This window comes from Hyperolius riggenbachi, chromosome 1 (assembly GCF_040937935.1).
Source record: "Hyperolius riggenbachi isolate aHypRig1 chromosome 1, aHypRig1.pri, whole genome shotgun sequence".
Taxonomy (NCBI): domain Eukaryota; kingdom Metazoa; phylum Chordata; class Amphibia; order Anura; family Hyperoliidae; genus Hyperolius; species Hyperolius riggenbachi.
Genome location: NC_090646.1, coordinates 294164815 through 294185324, shown reverse-complemented (window position 1 = coordinate 294185324; position 20510 = coordinate 294164815). Strand labels below are relative to the sequence as shown.

Sequence of the window (20510 nt, the reverse complement as noted above, 5' to 3'; positions counted from 1 at the left end):
CATCAATCACCCATCAATCACCCCCTATCACCACCTATCACCACCTGTCACTGTTACCCATCAGATCAGACCCTAATCTGCCCCTTGCGGGCACCCAATCACCCGCCTACACGCTCAGATTGCCCTCAGACCCCCCCCCTTATCAATTCGCCAGTGCATTAGTTACATCTGTTCTTCCCTGTAATAACCCACTGATCACCTGTCAATCACCCATCAATCACCCCGTCACTGCCACCCATCAATCACCCCCTGGCACTGCCACCCATCAATCACCCGCTGTCACTGCCACCCATCAATCAGCCCCTAACCTGCCCCTTGCGGGCAATCTGATCACCCACCCACACCAATAGTTCGCCCGCAGATCCGACGTCAGATCACCTCCCAAGGGCAGTGTTTATATCTGTTCTCTACCCTAAACACCCACTAATTACCCATCAATCACCCCCTGTCACTGCTACCTATCAGATTAGACCCCTATCTGCCCCTAGGGCACTCAATCACCCGCCCACACCCTCAGAATGCCCTCAGGCCCCAGCCCTGATCACCTCGCCAGTGCATTGCTTGCATCTATTCCCCCCTCTAATCACACCTTGAGACACCCATCAATCACCTCCTGTCACCCCCAGCACACCTACCCATCAGATCAGGCCCTAATTTGCCCCATGTGGGCTCCTGATCACTCGGCCAAACCCTCAGATCCCCCTCAGACCCCCTTCCGATCACCTCCCCAGTGCATTGATTGCATCTATTTTCCCCTCTAACCACCCCCTGAGACACCCATCAATCACCTCCTGTCACCCCCCTAGCACTCCTATCCATCAGATCAGGCCCAATACAACCTGTCATCTAAAAGGCCACCCTGCATATGACCGGTTCCACAAAATTCGCCCCCTCATAGACCACCTGTCATCAAAATTTGCAGATGCTTATACCCCTGAACAGTCATTTTGAGACATTTGGTTTCCAGACTACTCACGGTTTTGGGCCCGTAAAATGCCAGGGCGGTATAGGAACCCCAGAAACGGACCCCATTTTAGAAAAAAGACACCCCAATGTATTCCGTTAGGTGTATGACGAGTTCATAGAAGATTTTATTTTTTGTCAAAAGTTAGCGGAAATTGATTTTTGTTTTTTTTTCACAAAGTGTCATTTTTCACTAACTTGTGACAAAAAATAAAATCTTCTATGAACTCGCCATACACCTAACGGAATACCTTGGGGTGTCTTCTTTCTAAAATGGGGTCACTTGTGGGGTTCCTATACTGCCCTGGCATTTTAGGGGCCCTAAACCGTGAGGAGTAGTCTAGAAAACAAATGCCTCAAAATGACCTGTAATTAGGACGTTGGGCCCCTTAGCGCACCTAGGCGCCCCTTAGCACACATGTGGTATCGCCGTACTCAGGAGAAGTAGTATAATGTGTTTTGGGGTGTATTTTTACACATACCCATGCTGAGTGGGAGAAAGATCTCTGTAAATGGACAATTGTGTGTAAAAAAAATTAACAAATTGTCATTTACAGAGATATTTCTCCCACCCAGCATGGGTATGTGTAAAAATACACCCCAAAACACATTATACTACTTCTCCTGAGTACGGCAATACCACATGTGTGGCACTTTTTTGCAGCCTAACTGCGCTAAGGGGTCCAAAGTCTAATGAGCACCTTTAGGCTTTACAGGGGTGCTTACAATTTAGCACCCCCCAAAATGTCAGGACAGTAAACACACCCCACAAATGACCCCATTTTGGAAAGTAGACCCTTCAAGGTATTCAGAGAGGGGCATGGTGAGTCCGTGGCAGATTTCATTTTTTTTTGTCGCAAGTTAGAAGAAATGGAAACTTTTTTTTTTTTTTGTCACAACGTGTCATTTTCCGCTTACTTGTGACAAAAATTAATTTCTATGAACTCACTATGCCTCTCAGTGAATACTTTGGGATGTCTTCTTTCCAAAATGGGGTCATTTGGGGGGTATTTATACTATCCTTGAATTCTAGCCCCTCATGAAACATGACAGGGGGTCAGAAAAGTCAGAGATGCTTGAAAATGTGAAAATTCACTTTTTGCACCATAGTTTGTAAACGCTATAACTTTTACCCAAACCAATAAATATACGCTGAATGGTTTTTTTTTTATCAAAAACATGTTTGTCCACATTTTTCGCGCTGCATGTATACAGAATTTTTACTTTATTTGAAAACTGTCAGCACAGAAAGTTAAAAAAATCATTTTTTTTTTGCCAAAATTCATGTCTTTTTTGATGAATATAATAAAAAGTAAAAGTCGCAGGAGCAATCAAATAGCACCAAAAGAAAGCTTTATTAGTGACAAGAAAAGGAGCCAAAATTCATTTAGGTGGTAGGTTGTATGAGCGAGCAATAAACCGTGAAAGCTGCAGTGGTCTGAATGGAAAAAAAGTGGCCGGTCCTTAAGGGGTAGAAGGCCCTAGGTCCTCAAGTGGTTAAAAAAAAAAAAAGTGTTGATACTTCAACAATAAGTGTAACCGGATTGTACCTTTTTTTTTTTTTTTTTTAAAGTTACTGTCATGTATGTTCTTATGACAAAATTTTTCAATAAAAAAAATCTCGTTTAAAAAAAAAGTAAGCCACACTTGCAGCACTCTATGACCAATAACCGAGGCATATATAACTGTAAGGAGTGCGTTATTGCAGAATATCCAATTATAATTAATTGATCCAATGCTCTTGAAAGAGATTACATGAAAGGAAGAGGATAAATGAATGCTTAAGACACAGCATTCCTGCATTATGAATGATAGTTTATTATTTTCCTTTAAAGGGAACCTGAAGCGAGTAAAATTATTTAAAATAAACACATGCTGTAGCTGCAAATGAATATTACATACTAACCTCGCCGTCAGTTCCTCTCAGAAGCTCACAATTTTCTTCTTACAGTGATCTCTTCCAGTTCTGACAATATTTTGTCAGAACTGAAATATACCAGTTGCTGTCCGTTATATATCAGCAGCTGTCAGTTACAACTGAATGTGCAATGTAATGTCCATGTTTCCCTATGGCTCAAGTGGTTGATGTTACAATTTAACAGTGTGCTTATGAACACCATGCATGGAAGCAAAGGATTGGTCGCATCAAGCTGGGCTGTTGTTGCGGAATTCTTACTGCAAGGAGGTAATTCCAGAGGCAAGGAGCAAAGCAGATTGGCAACGGCGTGCAGCAGGGGTGACTGGCCGCTGAGTTGCCGGTTTCAGTTGTATTGGGCACACCGGACAAAGAGGCATGGCTGCAGCGGTGGCACCAAACAATCGAAGATTGGGGGTAATTGCCCACATCAGATCACATGGCTGCAGCAGCAGCATGATTGGCGGCAGAGCGAGGAGCAGGGGTGATTGGCCACAAAAGAGCTGGTCACATGGCTGCAGCGGGGGTATGACTGGCATGCAGCAGGGACACTGGGCATGGAGGCAGGAACAAGAGAGAACGTACAGAGTCCGCACAGTAAGGAACGCTTTTTTCTTTCAGTGTGTAAATTACTACATTCGGACCATAAGACACAGGCACTTTTCCCCCCACTTTTGGGGCAGAAAAAGTGCGTCTTATGGTCCAACAAATACGGTAAGTCTGAAATACTTTTTGAACTGATATACTTACAGCTATTGTTTTCTCTTTAATGCCCCCCACAGGCAGTATCTTCCCTGTTAAAGATACTTCTCCAGTCATTGCCACATTTTGTCGGGCAGGACGTCCCAGAGCTAGGGAAAGCAGAGCAGTGACTATAGTGCAGCCTGCACTCGGACCATCCTTTGGTGTGGCACCCTAAGGAACGAGAAGTCAGATAAGAATCATTTGTTGACACTCGCTACTAAGTAACCGTTTTATAATTACCCGATAGCACTTAGTGACAGATACTAGAACTATAAAAATTATATATAAAACCATCTATACTACAATAAAAGTGACAGAAAACCATTACATGGAAAGGACATTTATTTGCACTGTGGATATTTTGGTTCCATATGGAATCCATCTAATAGGTGGTTATCAGGAGAGGGTCCATTAATGGTAATTCCCACCAAAACAATTACCCCCTTACTTTTTAGCCTATAATTTTCATGGACACAGAAGGAACACCTGCTAATTCTCAGACTGTAGATAATCTACAGAACATTATTTGCAAAATTTTAGCATGATCATTATTTTGCTAAAAGAGCATTAAAAGTCCAATAGAAAATATCTCAGAATGAAGCAGACACAGTTTTACCTTTTAAAACTTGTGGCTAACCACAATGTACACTGATAGTGGACGTACTAGATAATACGGCTGCAGGGGGCAGGTAGAAGCCCCAGGTAAGTGAAAATTGTTCTTTACAGGTCGTTTAACATGGCCAGCCTTTGACCTGAGCGACCAGAGCGGTCACTCAGGGCGCCGGCTTCCAGGGGGGCGCACGTGATGTGCATTCAACTGGCCCTGGACGAATTTTTTACCTGCAGGCTGCGGGCTCCGGGTTCGTATGTGGCTGCTGCGAGTGGCCCCCTGGTGCCTCTGTGGGGGATGGGGGGGCGAACACTCCAGGAACCTGCTGCTGCCTCTTGCTTAGTCTGTGTGAGCCGTGCGTGCCAGTAGCGCCGCCCCTTGCTCACAGGCGATGTCTAAAGGTGGCCACTAATGATCCAATCTTTTTCATCCAATCTTACCATTTCTATGTAATATAAGGTAACTGCCTGAAGTATCCATTCAGTATTTTCACTCAATTTCACCTTATACTACATAGAATTGGTAAGATTGGATGAAAAAGATTGGATCATTAGTGGCCAGCTTTAGAGAGAGACCTGCTCATCACTCCTGACTGCTGGCCATCTTCTGTCCCCAGTTACAAGCATAAAAGCAAGATTCCCCAACTGCCTCCCAGTTGGGGAAGTGTGTGTGTGTGTGCGCGTGTGTGTGTGGGGGGGGGCTATATACACTAAAGGGGGATCTGCTTGTATACTATACACTATCTGCCTAGCTATATACACTAAAAGGGGGATCTGCCCATTTACACCAAAAAGGATCTGCCTATATATACTAAGGGGGGGGGGGGGGGGGGTAATCTGCCTATATGTACTGGGAGGGGGAGGGGATCTGCCTATATACACCAAAAGGGATTTGCCTATATACACTAAAGCGTGGATCTGCCTATATGTACTAAAGGGGGGGATCTGCCTATATATACACTAAAGGGAAGATCTGCCTACATACACTAAAGGGGGGGGGGGGGGAAATCTGCTTCTATTGTATACACTACAGTGTTCTCCGCAGAAATTTTCCCAGACGGGTGGCATGAACTAGCAGCCGGGTGGGGCGTGATGAGAGAATGCAGGGCCGGCGCTTCTCTGTACAACTCTGCTTACAGAATAGGTGGAGGTGAGCCGGGTGCTCACCAAAACTAGACGGGTGGAGCACCCGGCTAAAAGAGCCTGGGGAGAACACTGCACTAAAAAGGGGATAGATATAGAATCTATCTCGTATATACTCGCAAGCAAGCCAAATTTTTTACCCCCAAAAAGTGGGACAAAAGTTGGGGGGTGGGCTTGCTTGCGAGTGTGTCAGAAAAGATAGAGAGAGCGGTTCCCATAGTAACGGCGATACACATCGCCGCTACAGGAAGCGTCTCTCTCTACGGCTTCCTCCCTCATCACAGCAGCCGCCGTGGGGCGCGCTGCTGTGGATTATACGAGCAGGATGGGAATAGAAGCGGCGCCGAGCTAAGGTAATAGCACTACCTACCTATAGTGGGCACTATACTTGCTATACTGGGCACTATAACTATACTGGGGCACTACCTACCCATACTATCTACCCATACTGGGCACTATGCTAGCTATACTAGGCACTTTACTAGCTATACTGGCCACTATACTAGCTATACTGGGGCACTACCTACCTATACTGGGCACTTTACTAGCTATACTGAGGCACCACCTACCCATACTGGGCACTATACTAGCTATACTGGGACATACTGGGGGGAATCACACGGACAGCATTTCCTACCCCCAGCTTATATAAGGGTTAATCATTTTTTCCTGGCTTTTCAGGTAAAAGTTAGGGAGGGGGGGGTAGGTCATCTTATATGCGGGTCGGCTTGCTTGCGAGAATATACGGTAGATAGAGATAGATAGATATAGAGAGAGATATTAAAGTGCCTATATACACTAAATGGGGATCTGCCTATATATATTAAAGGGGGATCTGCCTATATATCTAATATATATTAAAGGGGGATCTGCCTATATATCTATATATATTAAAGGGGGATCTGCCTATATATATTAAAGGGGGATCTGCCTATATATCTATATATATATATATTAAAGGGGGATCTGCCTATATATCTATATATATTAAAGGGGGATCTGCCTATATATATAGGCTTAAACCACCAACACCCACCGCACCACCAGGTACCCCACCTCTATTCAATTTGATCCACTGTGCCAGACAGCTATGTTTTGTACGTTTTTGTATGAGCCACCATACACGTTTGAAGATTAAATCATCAGCTATTTTGCAGTGCCGGTTTCCTCTGTTTGTTTTCTCCTCTGCCACTATATATATCTATATATATATATATATATATATATATATATATATTTATTACACATATATACACACACACACGTACACTAAAGGGGGTATCTGCCTTTAGACACTTAAAAAGGGGGGGGGGGGGGGATCTGCCTATATACACTAAAGGGGATCTGCCTATATATACACACTAAAGGGGGTATCTGCCTATATACACTAAAAAAGGGGGGGGGGGGGTCTGTTTATATACACTAAAGGGGATCTTGCACATGGGCGTGTGTGTGCTCGCGCAAAGACTATGAATAAGGGGGCACCAAAATCTGGTTATGCTCAGGGCACTGTGAAACCTAGGGCCAGCCGGTTTAAGTTCACTTTTACCTCTTATTCTTCAATTGTCCTATACCATAATCCACATTTCAAATTCTATGCCAATCGAATCCTTAAAGGAATAGTATCAAAGAAATCATTTTTGTGCTAACATTAGTAATGGATGTAAAAGCATTTTTAATAAAGGACTCAGCATATTTTTTTGTCATATAACCCAGGTACCTGCACGTCAGGGTACTCTGAATTAACTGACGGTGTCGGGACAGAGGAACAGTCCACATTCATAGGGGATGCCGCTGATGTAAAATCTGAGCGGCAGTGTATATCCTGGCTCCGCCCCCTCTCCCAACATGCAGTTAGGTTTGAGGAACGAGAGACAACTTCTCTCCTATTATGCAGCCCACCCCTCCTCAATGTAAGTTTTAATTGAGATGGCCGCTGCAGAAATTGCTATTATGCCCGGCAATAGTATGTAAGAGGAGGGAGAGCTATCTCCCTTCTCTCGCTCCAGCCCTGTACCTTCTGTGCACGCACTGAGTCTGCCCCGTCATTGTGTGTTGTGGTTGATATGCAAAAGCAAACTAATGCAAAGGAGGGCAGAAGTGTCCCATTCTGCAGCGCATCATCTGTACTAAAACATGTTCAAATTGCTCTGCAGAATGGAATGTTTCTGCTCCCCTTTGCCTAGTTTGCCATTGCATAGCAACCGCATACCTCCAATGACGCGGTGGGCACAGTGTGTTCAGAGTAATTTATGACAGGAGCGAGATAAGAGGGGAGACGCTCTTGCTCCTGTTACATCCTATTGACGGGCATATTAGCAGAAATACACAAGACAGGAGTGCAAGAAGGGGAGAGAAGCTCTCAGCTCCTGTTACATTGTATAGCATATGAGTAAATTCTACTGCGGCCACATGAGTTGCAATGTGTGAGTGTGTGTGGGGGGGAAGATTTAACACATTTTTACCCAGCAGTGTCGGCACCTACAAAAGTGGGCTATTCCTCTGTCCACTGCTGTCTATAGGAAACTGTAAAACAGGTTTCTTGACAAAAAAAGCATTACATGACAAAAATATATGTAGAGTCCTTTATTTATAATGCTTTTACATCCGTTACCAATGTTGCCACAAAAATACATTCTTCGATACAGTTCCTTTAACTGTATCTTTAAAATCTCTACAGAATCTTCTAGCCCCAAAAGGCTGCGTTCTAACAATGTGTTTTGCAGTGTACTGCACTCATAGCACTAATGTGCACAGAAAAATGGGTACAGCATCCCACTGTCCATGTATCTCTGTATGGGCCAAGCATGTTACACATAAAATGTCCAGTAATGTACTGTATGTGGCACCTTACCTGACAAAGCATGCATAAAATGAGCCCAGTCCATAGAGAGCGACAAAGTAAAACAGGCAAAATGCTGAATATGCCATTTTTAGCTTTTATAACTACCGGTATATCTTTTAAAAAATATGAAATATCCCAAATGAACATGTAAAATTTCTATTGCAAGATCAAGAAGGTCCTCATTTGGCTGATAATCAAGAGAAGATAGCTCCATATTTTACAATATGTCCTAGCAATCATCAAGTCTGGAGACTTAGCTCTTCCTATGTTAAAGTGGATCTCAACTCAGAAATTCCTCTCGGCTCTAAAAGATATGCAACCTTTAAAGAAAAACATTTCTTTGTTGCAGCCGATACAATTCCTAAAATAAATCTGCAGTGTTTCTACTTCCTGCTTTCATGGAAGCAGACATATTGTTAACATCCTGTTCTTTCAAATGAGTTTATATGCCTTATCTAGCAAGCAATGGGCAGCGCTCACAGGCTGCAAGTGAAGTGAAAGCTCCAGAGATATGCCCAGCCCCTTGGGGCTAAATACACACCTTGAATACAAATCAGATGCAAATTATGTGCTGTGTGTAACCTGCCCTTTATTTGAGCTCTGCATACCTGTGCAGGTAGTCAATTCAGGTGCAGCGTCTGTTTGGAAGCGCTGCCATTTCCTTCTGCTGTACAAAACTTAAGTATACTTCAGGCTAGCTGCCTCCAGGGGTGTCAGCTTGCATTCAAAATTTTAGAATTTAGATTAGTGTTAGCACATAATTTGCATCTGATTTGTATTCAAGGTGTGTATTTAGCCCCAAGGGGCTGGGCATATCTCTGGAGCTTTCACTTCACTTGCAGCCTGTGAGCGCTGCCCATTGCTTGCTGTCTTCTGAACAAATGTGTATACCATTTATGGCTAGCTACACCAGGTAAGGATTATGATTTTAATTTTAGACTAGCTAGGGTTCACTGTTGGATATGTTTCACTGTTGAATATGTTTCACTGTTACATTAGTTTGAGGTTTTAACCTTTTTTTTCTTTTTTTTGGACAATTTTCATTGTTTGAACATGCTTCACTTTTTTATAGGTTTCACTGCTAGATTAGTGGTTAGTTTCTCTCCTATGGGGCACGTCACCGCCGTTGGAGAGTCTATTAGGGATAATTTGTGCACAACTTATGCTGAAGCTAACGCCCCCCTTTACTGTACCTGTTTTGAATGCAAGGTGTGTAACCTGCCCTTTATTTGAGCTCTGCATACCTGTGCAGGTAGTCAATTCAGGTGCAGCGTCTGTTTGGAAGCGCTGCCATTTCCTTCTGCTGTACAAAACTTAAGTATACTTCAGGCTAGCTGCCTCCAGGGGTGTCAGCTTGCATTCAAAATTTTAGAATTTAGATTAGTGTTAGCACATAATTTGCATCTGATTTGTATTCAAGGTGTGTATTTAGCCCCAAGGGGCTGGGCATATCTCTGGAGCTTTCACTTCACTTGCAGCCTGTGAGCGCTGCCCATTGCTTGCTGTCTTCTGAACAAATGTGTATACCATTTATGGCTAGCTGCACCAGGTAAGGATTATGATTTTAATTTTAGACTAGCTAGGGTTCACTGTTGGATATGTTTCACTGTTGAATATGTTTCACTGTTACATTAGTTTGAGGTTTTAACCTTTTTTTTCTTTTTTTTGGACAATTTTCATTGTTTGAACATGCTTCACTTTTTTATATGTTTCACTGCTAGATTAGTGGTTAGTTTCTCTCCTATGGGGCACGTCACCGCCGTTGGAGAGTCTATTAGGGATAATTTGTGCACAACTTATGCTGAAGCTAACGCCCCCCTTTACTGTACCTGTTTTGAATGCAAGGTGTGTAACCTGCCCTTTATTTGAGCTCTGCATACCTGTGCAGGTAGTCAATTCAGGTGCAGCGTCTGTTTGGAAGCGCTGCCATTTCCTTCTGTTATATGCCTTATCTGCCATGGCAGTCAGGTGACACAGGGAGAGATCAAATTACAACTTTTTGATTAGACAACTGAGGGAGAATTAGACAGGCTAAACTCTCTAAATACATACAGGGTGAATTTCTCTGTTTTCCTTCTGTCCTGGGCAAGAGTTCAGGTCCACTTTAAAGTAGATATAGCATCAGACATTTGACACCACCATGACTTCTAGGAACACAGTCTTAAAAATAAAAGGAGCTGATACAGTTAATCTCCTTAACGGTAATCGCAAGATCAGCTCGGGGTGGAAAAAAAAAAAAACAAGCCAGGAGCGATAACCCCGAGCTGAACTTGTGGTAGCCGCTGGAAGGTCTATGCAGAGCAATGCGCGTGCAGCAGGCATTTTAACTCACCTACCAGGGGATTCCGAAGTTAGCCGCCATTTTTCTTCCTCTCCTCCAAGGCTCTGCTTCCCCCTTGTGAGAGTGCGGTCTGTTATGACGACAACCGAATCTTACTATAGGGTTACAGCACCACCCGGAGGACAGAGGGAAAACTGCAGCACTGGATCCCAGGGAGGTGAGTGAGCGCTGGGCTGCTGCAGAGCTCCCTAGCAGCATGATTTTTTCCCAGGTTTTAGGATCTAAAAGCATGCAAAAAAAAAAAACCTGCACCGCTTTTAGACCATAAAAAATCCAGAAAGAATCATAACGCCAAGGGGGTTAATATTCTTACTTTCACCTGGAATTGCATTGTGCAGTTGCCCTGAAACAATCTGTGCCACACTTGTCACTTGCCAATGTCAAGAGATAAATCTATTAATGTACCTGTGAATGGTAAGGATTAAAAAAATATATAATTCCTACCTCTGGGACATGGAGATGAATGTGTGAGGTTACAAGGAAGTTATTATCTGCCTGTTTCTTCATCAGTAAGGCACGAGCAAATGTGTATGCAATCTTTGCGCTCTCTTTCATCACATCACCAAGCTGGCCTGTTACCTCCAGAGTGCCATCTTTACTTTCTTTGTCCAACGGACGACGAAGTGAGGTCTCGATAAATAAGGTGGATCCACCTGAAAAGTTCACAATGGTATACCGTAAATTTAGATAATTCCATATTCAACAATTACCGGGCACATAGCAGTCTACAGATGTCACTAAGAGTAAACAGTGAAAACAAGGCATCGTGCATAAAGAGGGATGTTTTCTATATAAGGATTCTAATGGCTCACTATGGGGAATATGCACTAAACTGTGTTTAGCAGAATAATGTGTATTAAGTCTTAGTTCACACAAACATATCCTGTCAGCTTTTGACAGTTGGCATCAGTTTTGTATGCGGTCTATGGACCTGTTCACACATAAATCTGTACATTACCGGAACAGTCTGGCCCGTCAGTTTTGTATGCGTTTTTATGACTGTGTCCACGCATAAAAGGTGTACATTTCTGGTCCAGTCAGGTAAAACTGATACAAAACTGACAGGACTGGAAATGTACAGATTTGTGTGTGAGCCAAGCCTTACCGCACAAAGCGTAGAGCAGAATGCAATACATTACGTGCAATACGCTCTACTCATCGTGCATAAGACTTTACACAAGTAATTCCGCTTAACGCATTTAAAGGGATACTGTAGGGGGGTCGGGGGAAAATGAGTTGAACTTACCCAGGGCTTCTAATGGCCCCCCGCAGACATCCTGTACCCACGCAGCCACTCACCGATGCTCCGGCCCCGCCTCCGGTTCACTTCTGGAATTTCAGACTTTAAAGTCTGAAAACCACTGCGCCTGCGCAGCTGCATCCTCGCTCCCGCTGATGTCACCAGGAGTGTATTGCACAAGTCCAGTATGGTCTTTGGTCTGCGCAGTATGCTCCTGGTGCCATCAGCAGGAGCAAGGACACGGCAATGCAGGCGCAGTACAGCTCGGCGGACGTCAGCGCGCCGGCGTGGGACGCAGAAGTGCGGGCCTTGGAGCGCAGAAGAGCCCGACCTGGCAGCCGGCCTGGCCAAGTCGGGTCGGCCACCGGGAGCCTGCAGAGTGGCGGCGAGGGCACCTCCTGCCTGCCACGGGCTGGAGGAAGCCCCAGGTAAGTGGAAATTGATTTTTATTTTTTAGCTACCCTCCCTGAACCTTCCCTTTAATGCTGATGCATGTTACACATGCATCAAAGTACTGTTACTGTAAATAGAATTCAATGAACCCTATATGGGCAATACTGGAGATCAATCAAATAATTGCTGTTTTAAAAGACATGATGTAAACCAGCTCTTTTCCTCACCCATGGCAGTCCAAGCTAGGCCCATCACAACCCCAGGCGGTGTGAACTCATACATCCTGTCAACAGTGAATATAGGTTTTCCAACAAAGTCCTGGAGATTAGATGGTGTTATGTCAACACTTTGAGCCTCACCATTCACAATTTTGTATGCAGACTTTCGCAAAACCTAGATGAAAGGACAGTTTGACATAAAATGTATTTACCATTGCTTCTTCATCAGGCAGGATGTAGGTTTGTTTACAGTTATGTCTTTCACCCACCTTTTCTACCTGCTTCTGTAAATTTCTTACACCACTCTCCCTGCAATACTGTCTGATCAATACAGTAAGAGCCTCAGATGTGATCCGTGCTTTTTCCTTATCCAATCCACATAAAGCCAAAGCCTGTGGCACCAGATACCTCTATATAAAAAAAAAAAGAAAAAAAAAAAAAAAAAGAAGAAGGACACAGTTTGGATTATGTAGCCATTGTACATTTTGAAACATTTTCGTATCACAGTTACTTTCAGCATATATTGCTAGATTTAGTGGTAATAAAAGTTATATTGGAGACAATTGCCCATATGCAATTAACTAACTTTTTCTACTGAGTGTTCTCTTTTGTGCGATTATTTTCAAAATGATCAATAAAATGCTTTTTAAAAAAAGGGACCTTGAGCTGTACTTAAAGTGAACCTCCAGACTAAAAATCTACTCCGCAGCACTGAAAAGGTGTTTCTTTAAAGAGACACTGAAGCGAGACTAAATCTCGCTTCAGGTCTTATATATAGCAGGGGCACGTGTGCCCCTGCTAAAACGCCGCTATCCCGCGGCTTAACGGGGGTCCCTTCACCCCCAACCCACCCCCCGCAAAAGATGGTCGGAAAATGGTCGCTGGCTGTCTCTCTTCCTGGAGGCAGGGCTAACGGCTGCAGCCCTGCCTCCCAGCGCGTCTATCAGACGCGCATCGCCGCCTCTCCCCCGCCCCTCTCAGTGAAGGAAGACTGAGAGGGGCGGGGGAGAGGCGGAGATACGCGTCTGACAGACGCGCATGGGGCAGGGCTGCGGCGGTTAGCCCTGCCCAAACCAGGAAGCGCTCCCCCGCTGCACGGAGGAGGTTTGGGGGGACAGGGACCCCCGTTAAGCCGCGCTATAGCGGCGTTTTAGCAGGGGCACGCATGCCCCTGCTAGCTATGAGGTCTGAAGCGAGATCTATTCTCGCTTCAGACTCTCTTTAACAGTTTCACATATCAGAACTTTGTTTTCCTTACCCAAGTCTAATTTTTAGCTGAAACAAAAGTTTGCTTTCCTAAAACAGAAAGAATTTGCGATAATTCAGGTTGGAGTGAGCTCGAGATGTCTCCCAGGCACCACTGCTGAATATATGCAAATTAACCATTGTACCCTTAGAAGCTAAACACACCTCCAGAACCGCTGGAATGCAATGATGTGTCCGCTTGTTAATATGTACAGAGCCATAATAATCCAACATGCATACAGACTGTTTCGGATTGTTTGATCCTCATCAGTGCATGGCATGGATTAATTTGGCTCTATGGAGTAGGGCTTGTAAATCCGAGAGGCACAGACTAACCAGCAAGCTCATGGTGACCCAGAACTCATTGGGGTGTGTAAGGGACTACAATGGTCCTAAAAGCCCCCTTACTAAGATGTTAAGAAAAACAAAAGTTTGCTTTCCTAAAACAGAAAGAATTTGCGATAATTCAGGTTGGAGTGAGCTCGAGATGTCTCCCAGGAACCACTGCTGAATATATGCAAATTAACCATTGTACCCTTTAGCTGCACAGAACAAAACTGCCTGGGCATTTTTTCCCTGATGCTTTGCAAAGCATGATGGGATTTCTGATGTTGTTATCCTTCTGCTGTTTGGTGCAAATTTGTTTTTTTAAATTTTGAACTTGAGATTTGAAGCCTAGCGCGTGCAGCTGGGAGGAGTGATCAGGACACAGGACAGTTGGAACTGTGTCTCATGCTCCCTGTCACCTCCTTTCAACCAAAAAGATGGCTGCCCCCATGAAATCACAAACATTTGCCTGTTCTTTTAAAACAGGGTGGGTACGAGATTATATTACATATTTTAATTAACATAACTAATGTAACTTGAAGAGAAACTCCAACCTAGAATTGAACTTTATCCCAATCAGTAGCTGATACCCCCTTTTACATGAGAAATATAATGCTTTTCACAAACAGACCATCAGGGGGCGCTGTATGACTGATTTTGTGCTGAAACCCGTCCCACAAGAAGCGCTGAGTACCGCGGTACTCTGGGCAAACTGCCACAATGTAACAATGTTCACAGACTGGAATTAGCTGTTTACAGCTGTCTCTAACAGCCAAAACAGCTAGGAGCAGCTACATAACCTACCCACAGTAAAAATGTCACCATGTAATAAATGTCAGAATGTAAATTAGGGAGAGGAAAGATTTTACAATGAGCAAACACTGACTAAATCATTTATACATAATTATGGTAAAAATTAAGCACTTTTTTTACTACATTATTTTCACTGGAGTTCCTTTTTAATGACAGTATGTTTGTTTAGGCTGAAGTTCCCCTTTAAAATCAAAATCCTTTAAAATCAAAATCAGGACTTACCTGGGGCTTCCTCCAGCCGGCTAGCCCATGAGGCCCCCCGGCAGCTTCCTGGCCTCTTCCGTGGTCATACTGTCTGGTCCATTAATCCGGCGACTTCCAAGCAAGTCGTCCGTGCGCACTCCCGAAGTGTCATCACACTGGGCACCGCCAGCCTCCTGCGCATGCTCTGTCCTCTAAACACTGAATTGTGCATGCGCAGGAGGCTGACAGCACCAGATGTGATGAAGCTTCAGGAGCGCACAGGCAACTTGTTTGGAAGTCGCCAGTTTAACGGACCAGACAGCCGGACCACGGAAGAAACCAGGAAGATATCGGGGTACAACGCGGGCTACAGGGGGGGGATGGAGAAACCCCCAGGTAAGTCCTGATTTCGATTTTACTTAGCGCCCAAGGTCCCTTTAAACCACTAGTAAGCAAAAAAGATACTCAGCAATTTTGATAGGACTTTTTACCTACATTTTGAAACGTTTTCCATTGCAAAATGCAGAAAATGTATTCTAAATTGAATATGAACATTTTTCTCCTAGGAGAAAAAGTTAATTGTATATGGGCCAGAGATTTAATCTTTTGACTCTAAAGGCACAATGGATTTGAAATGAAGTAATCAAGATGTGTCTGAAGTGGTAACTTTTGTTTTAATCCAATGAGGTTAACAGAAATATTACATTAAATGTTTAGGACTTGTAGCCATTTTCACACACAGTGCCCAATTCAAATTTGCTCAAAAGTCAATTGCCTATTAAATATAATCATAATTTTCAAATTCAAATAGGTTGTTTTACAATCCAGGAGGGAGAAGAACTACAGTCCAGCTTAAAAGTCCTTATTATGGCATGAACCAAAATCCAAGAATATGAATTTATTTGAACAAGTTAAAACATGGGATATGTGCGGGTTCAAGACTTTTTTTTTTTTTTAATGGTCTTCTGATTGAACTTGGACGGATGTCTTTTTTCAGCTAATCTAACTATGTTACTAGGTTACATGCACACCACTATTTCAAGCATGCAAGTGGGTATACAGACTTGTTGAAAAAAACACAACTTACAAAATTATTGAGAATCTTGACTGTAATGCTTGGGAAGCAGATTTTCTAGTGAAACTGCATGATTAAGCATTAGCCCTTGCTATCCTTTCTGGGAAAGGTAGGTGGCTGCTACCAGTGATGTGATGTGGAGTCGGTACAAAAATCATCAGACTCCAACTCTGACCTTTATGAAACTGCCGGGTCTGACTCTAGGGCCCCACATTTGCTCCAACGTCTAATTCTTACCAGGGATGTGGAGTTGGTACAATAATCACCCAACTCCTCAGTTTATTGAAACCACTGACTCCAGGTACCCAAAATTGCTCTGACTGACTCCACAGCCCTGGCTGCTACAATGGCTGGGGGCTTCTGTAAGCCCAAAAAGGACAGACCTCCCAAAAATGTGGGGAGTTTTTCAAAGAATGGGCAGAGATGAACTTTGGTAAGACCTGGAAGTGGGTGAACAGGTACAAATTAATCTTCTCTCCCAACGGTAAATCACCAGGCTCCGATTCCATCCTAACGGAAATTTACAAAGAAGAGGGTCCAGGACTTGTTAGAGAGGGCAGGGGACAGTGGACATATTTGCACCATGACAACTACAGGAAAAGTGCCAAGATTAAAACAGAGACCTCTACACAATATTTGTAGACTTGACCAATGCTTTTGACACAGAGAGGGGCTCTGGTGGATCATGGAAAAGTTTAGTTGCCCTGATAAATTCATCAGTATGGTACATAAGTTTCATGATGGCATGTATATGCCCGAGTACTGGATGATGGATACTCCTTTGATGGCTTCCCAGTCAACGACGCAACCCAGCAAGGCTGTGTACTGGCAAGTACATTGTCCAGCATGATGTTCTCGGTCATGCTATCAGATACTTTCTGCAATGACGAAAACACCAGCATCAAGATCAGATATAGAACTCATGACAGACTTTCTTAGCCTTCTAAGGCTATCTGCCAAAACCAAGGTTAAAAGGGAACTGAAGTGAGAACAACACGGAGGCTACCATATTTATATCCTTTTAAACTATACCAGTTGCCCAGCAGCCCTGCTGATCTATTTGGCTGCAGTAGTGTCTGAACACCACCAGAAACAAGCATGCAGCTAATCTTGCAAGATGTGACAATGTCAGAAACACCTGATCTGCTGCATGCTTGTTCAGGGTCTAAGGCTAAAAGTATTAGAGGTAGAGGATCAGCAGGCTAGCCAAGCAACTGGTATTGCTTAAAAGGAAATAAATATGGCAGCCTCCATATTCCTCTTGCTTCAGTTGTCCTTTAAAGAGTTCTCTGTGTAACTTCCTGTTCGCAGATGACTTCGCAATCACTGTTGCCACAGAGGCCCAAATGAAGCAGAGCATAAATCATTTGTCCACTGCATGTAGAAATGTTGGCCGGACTGAGGCCTTGTATCGTCACACACCAGTGGAAGATGTACTCAGAACAAACTGTCGCTACTGAAGGAAAAAAAAAAGTCAGTTGACACGGTTTACCAATTATAGTAATTTCCCAGCGATCGAGTAAATTCTATCCCCATTAATTTGCCAAACCTAAATAAACCTAGAAACTGAAAACAAAAATAGGAGACCATTTCCTATACTACTAATGTTCTTTTTATCATCCATACTGCACATACATTATTATCTCATAAGTTTATTTTCCCTTTTGGTTCACTTTAACAACTTCCAGCAAAATGGACATTTATAAACATCCTATTTGCACACCTTTAGGGCAAATACATCCATTTATACCTTTAGCCCATGGCATGAAGTAGTTAAAATCAATTTGGACATTGGGAATATCTCATTCAAAATTAATAGCATCAGGTCAGTTTCCTGCCATATAAAATAATGACGACAGAGATCGCTTCCCTCTTACAGTACTTATATTTTAACGATAAAAACAGTCCTTATATTTTGAACAGTTTCTCCATAATCTGAAGTACTGAACTCTGGGAATACTGGGATGGGTGCTTGTAGTCTGTAGAAGGGAATTAAAGTGAATAAAATCCTATCCATGCGAGTCCATTATATACAAGATCTAAGAAGGGATAGGAATAGCCCCAATAACATTTAGTTCTCCTCAGACAGCACACCTCACTCGCCTTGATAGTGCACTTCTAGTCTGCGTGGCTGCCACAGACTTATCGAATCCAGAAGCAGAGATGACCAGCACAAAGTAGTTCCAACTGTAGATTTATTCACTTGCACAATGTGATCAGCCATCCAGCCACAATACAGGATGTAATTACAGCTCTGAGTAGTATGTATAGCTCTTGCTGCAGGCAGCAATTAGAGGACACACTCAGCGAAAGAAGCTATGTCCACGCTGCAGCCAGGTCTGCTCACAACAGACTGTCGCCACTTTGAGCGGCTAACTGCTCTTTGTCAAGTGATAGCAATATAGGATACTGGAGTACACATACAGAAAAACAAGAACTGCAGCTCAGGGGTGTGGAGTCTGAGCCATTTTGGGTACCTGGAGTCAGAGTCGTCGGAGTTTGAGTCGGATGATTTTTGTACTGACACCACAGCCCTGCTGCAGCTAGTAAAAGATTGTGGTATGGTAAGTAAATGAGAGGTGTCCTTCACTAAGAAGGGAAAATATAACAAGGTTGTCACTATCAAAGACTAGACACCGCTGACCTTCCTGGAAAAGCAATCCTTCTCTTACAAAATTCAGGTGAGGTGAGTGGTACAGGCCGACAAAGCGACACTGCAGACACAAAATGAATGCATTGTATTTGCCGCGCAGATGCGAGTCTTTTCTGTTCAGCATCCGCACAAGTGTGGACTGAGCCTTATCCAGAAAAGCTTGCTCAAAAACACCACATTTTTTGATGTTTATAATGCCTTGAACAAAGGAAGTGTTCAAGTAGCTCAGAAAAAAAAGAATTGCTGATGTCTGAAGGTTACAAGACTATTACTTAGTAATTATATAGTGATGACCATCTTTAAGGATTTTAGACTCGCCCAGAACTGGTCGACCAATAAAAGTTAACTCCAACTGCAAGGTGTTTCAATGACCAAAAGGTGAAAAAGGGACTAGGGCTGTGGAGTTGGAGTTGAAGCAATTTTGGGTAGCTGGAGTCGGAGTTGGAGGTTTCATAAACTATAAACTGAGGATTCGGATGATGTTTGTACAAAATCTACAGCCCTGGTAAGTATTAGACTAAGGAGTTGGAGTCGAGGAGTCATTTTGGGTACCTGGAGCTGGTGGTTTCATAAATTGAGGAGCCGGATGATTTTTGTACCAACTCCACAGCCCTGAAAGGGACCCAGGTTAACAGTTAAACAAGTGAATAGTTTGCATCTGCAAACATTTTTTTCAAATAGATCATTGGGGGGGGGGGGGGGGGGGGGGGGGAGGAAGGGGGGTGTCTGTGTGGCTGATAATGTGGTGAAACCACTCCCACAGTGTGATGTTATGACAGTTTTCTGTCTATGAACCCCCACTGCCAATCAAGCAGTATCTCCCTCTGTGCATATAAACAACCTTTTAGCCTATCACATGGTGAGTAATGGCAGTTGGTGCAGTCTAGTTTTTTTCTCGTCTGCCAGTAGTAAAAATGATGACTAGCAGACTCAATGAGGATCAAATAACATGAACAAATTACATGGCAAATATAATTTGATTTTGTTTTACTTCTCACTTTGCAATGTATATATTTATTAATTCCCCTCACTACCATTTTCCGTAGATGTCACTCACCGCCGACGCGAGCTCCCGCCAATCTCCTCACCATCTCCCTGTTGCAGCTCACTCGCCCTGCTGTTGGTATGACAGCAGAGCTCCGTGAGCCGGTCAGGAGCCTATTTCATTGGCTCCTGACCCTGTGATTAATGTGAGCCAATCTCATTGGCTCACATTGATCACAGGGTTTGGAGTAGAGTTGGGTGAACAGTTCGGCTGTGTTAGCCGAACTGCAGCCGAACTGTTCGGCTGCCCAAGCTGTCATTTATCTGTGGCTCTTACTACTTCCGGGTCGCAATGACCCGGAGTAGTACGTCTGCGCTGGCCCGGCGGAGCGCGTCCTAGATCGCGCTCCCGTTGCCGGGCACTCTCTACGCATGTGTGTGACGTCACTCATGACGTCACACACATGCGCAGAGAGTGCCCGGCAACGGGAGCGCGATCTAGGACGCGCTCCGCCGGGCCAGCGCAGATGTACTACTCCGGGTCATTGCGACCCGGAAGTAGTAAGAGCCACAGATAAATGACAGCTTGGGCAGCCGAACAGTTCGGCTGCAGTTCGGCTAACACAGCCGAACTGTTCGCCCAACTCTAGTTTGGAGCCAATGAAATCAGCGCCTGACAGGCTCACTGAGCTCTGCCATCATAGAGACGGCAGAGTGGGTGGGCTGAGGCAATGGGTGCGCAGTTTTTTTGGGTACCAGCAGTCTCTGGTTCTTAAGGGGCCACAGACCCCTGGCACTGAAGGGTTTAAAGAGACACTG

General features: G+C 44.0%; 1 protein-coding gene across 3 annotated transcripts in view; it reads right to left on the bottom strand.

Moving 5' to 3' along the window:
* LONP1 (lon peptidase 1, mitochondrial) overlaps positions 1-20510 on the bottom strand; it is a 104558-nt gene that overhangs the window by 6863 nt on the left and 77185 nt on the right. For all 3 annotated transcript variants that reach the window (XM_068233733.1, XM_068233732.1, XM_068233734.1), the window contains exons 14-17: positions 12681-12821; positions 12421-12586; positions 11005-11213; positions 3629-3793 (exon numbers count right to left, since the gene is read on the bottom strand). In XM_068233733.1, the coding sequence (XP_068089834.1) occupies positions 3629-3793; positions 11005-11213; positions 12421-12586; positions 12681-12821 (681 nt within the window). The remainder of the gene's footprint in view (positions 1-3628; positions 3794-11004; positions 11214-12420; positions 12587-12680; positions 12822-20510) is intronic.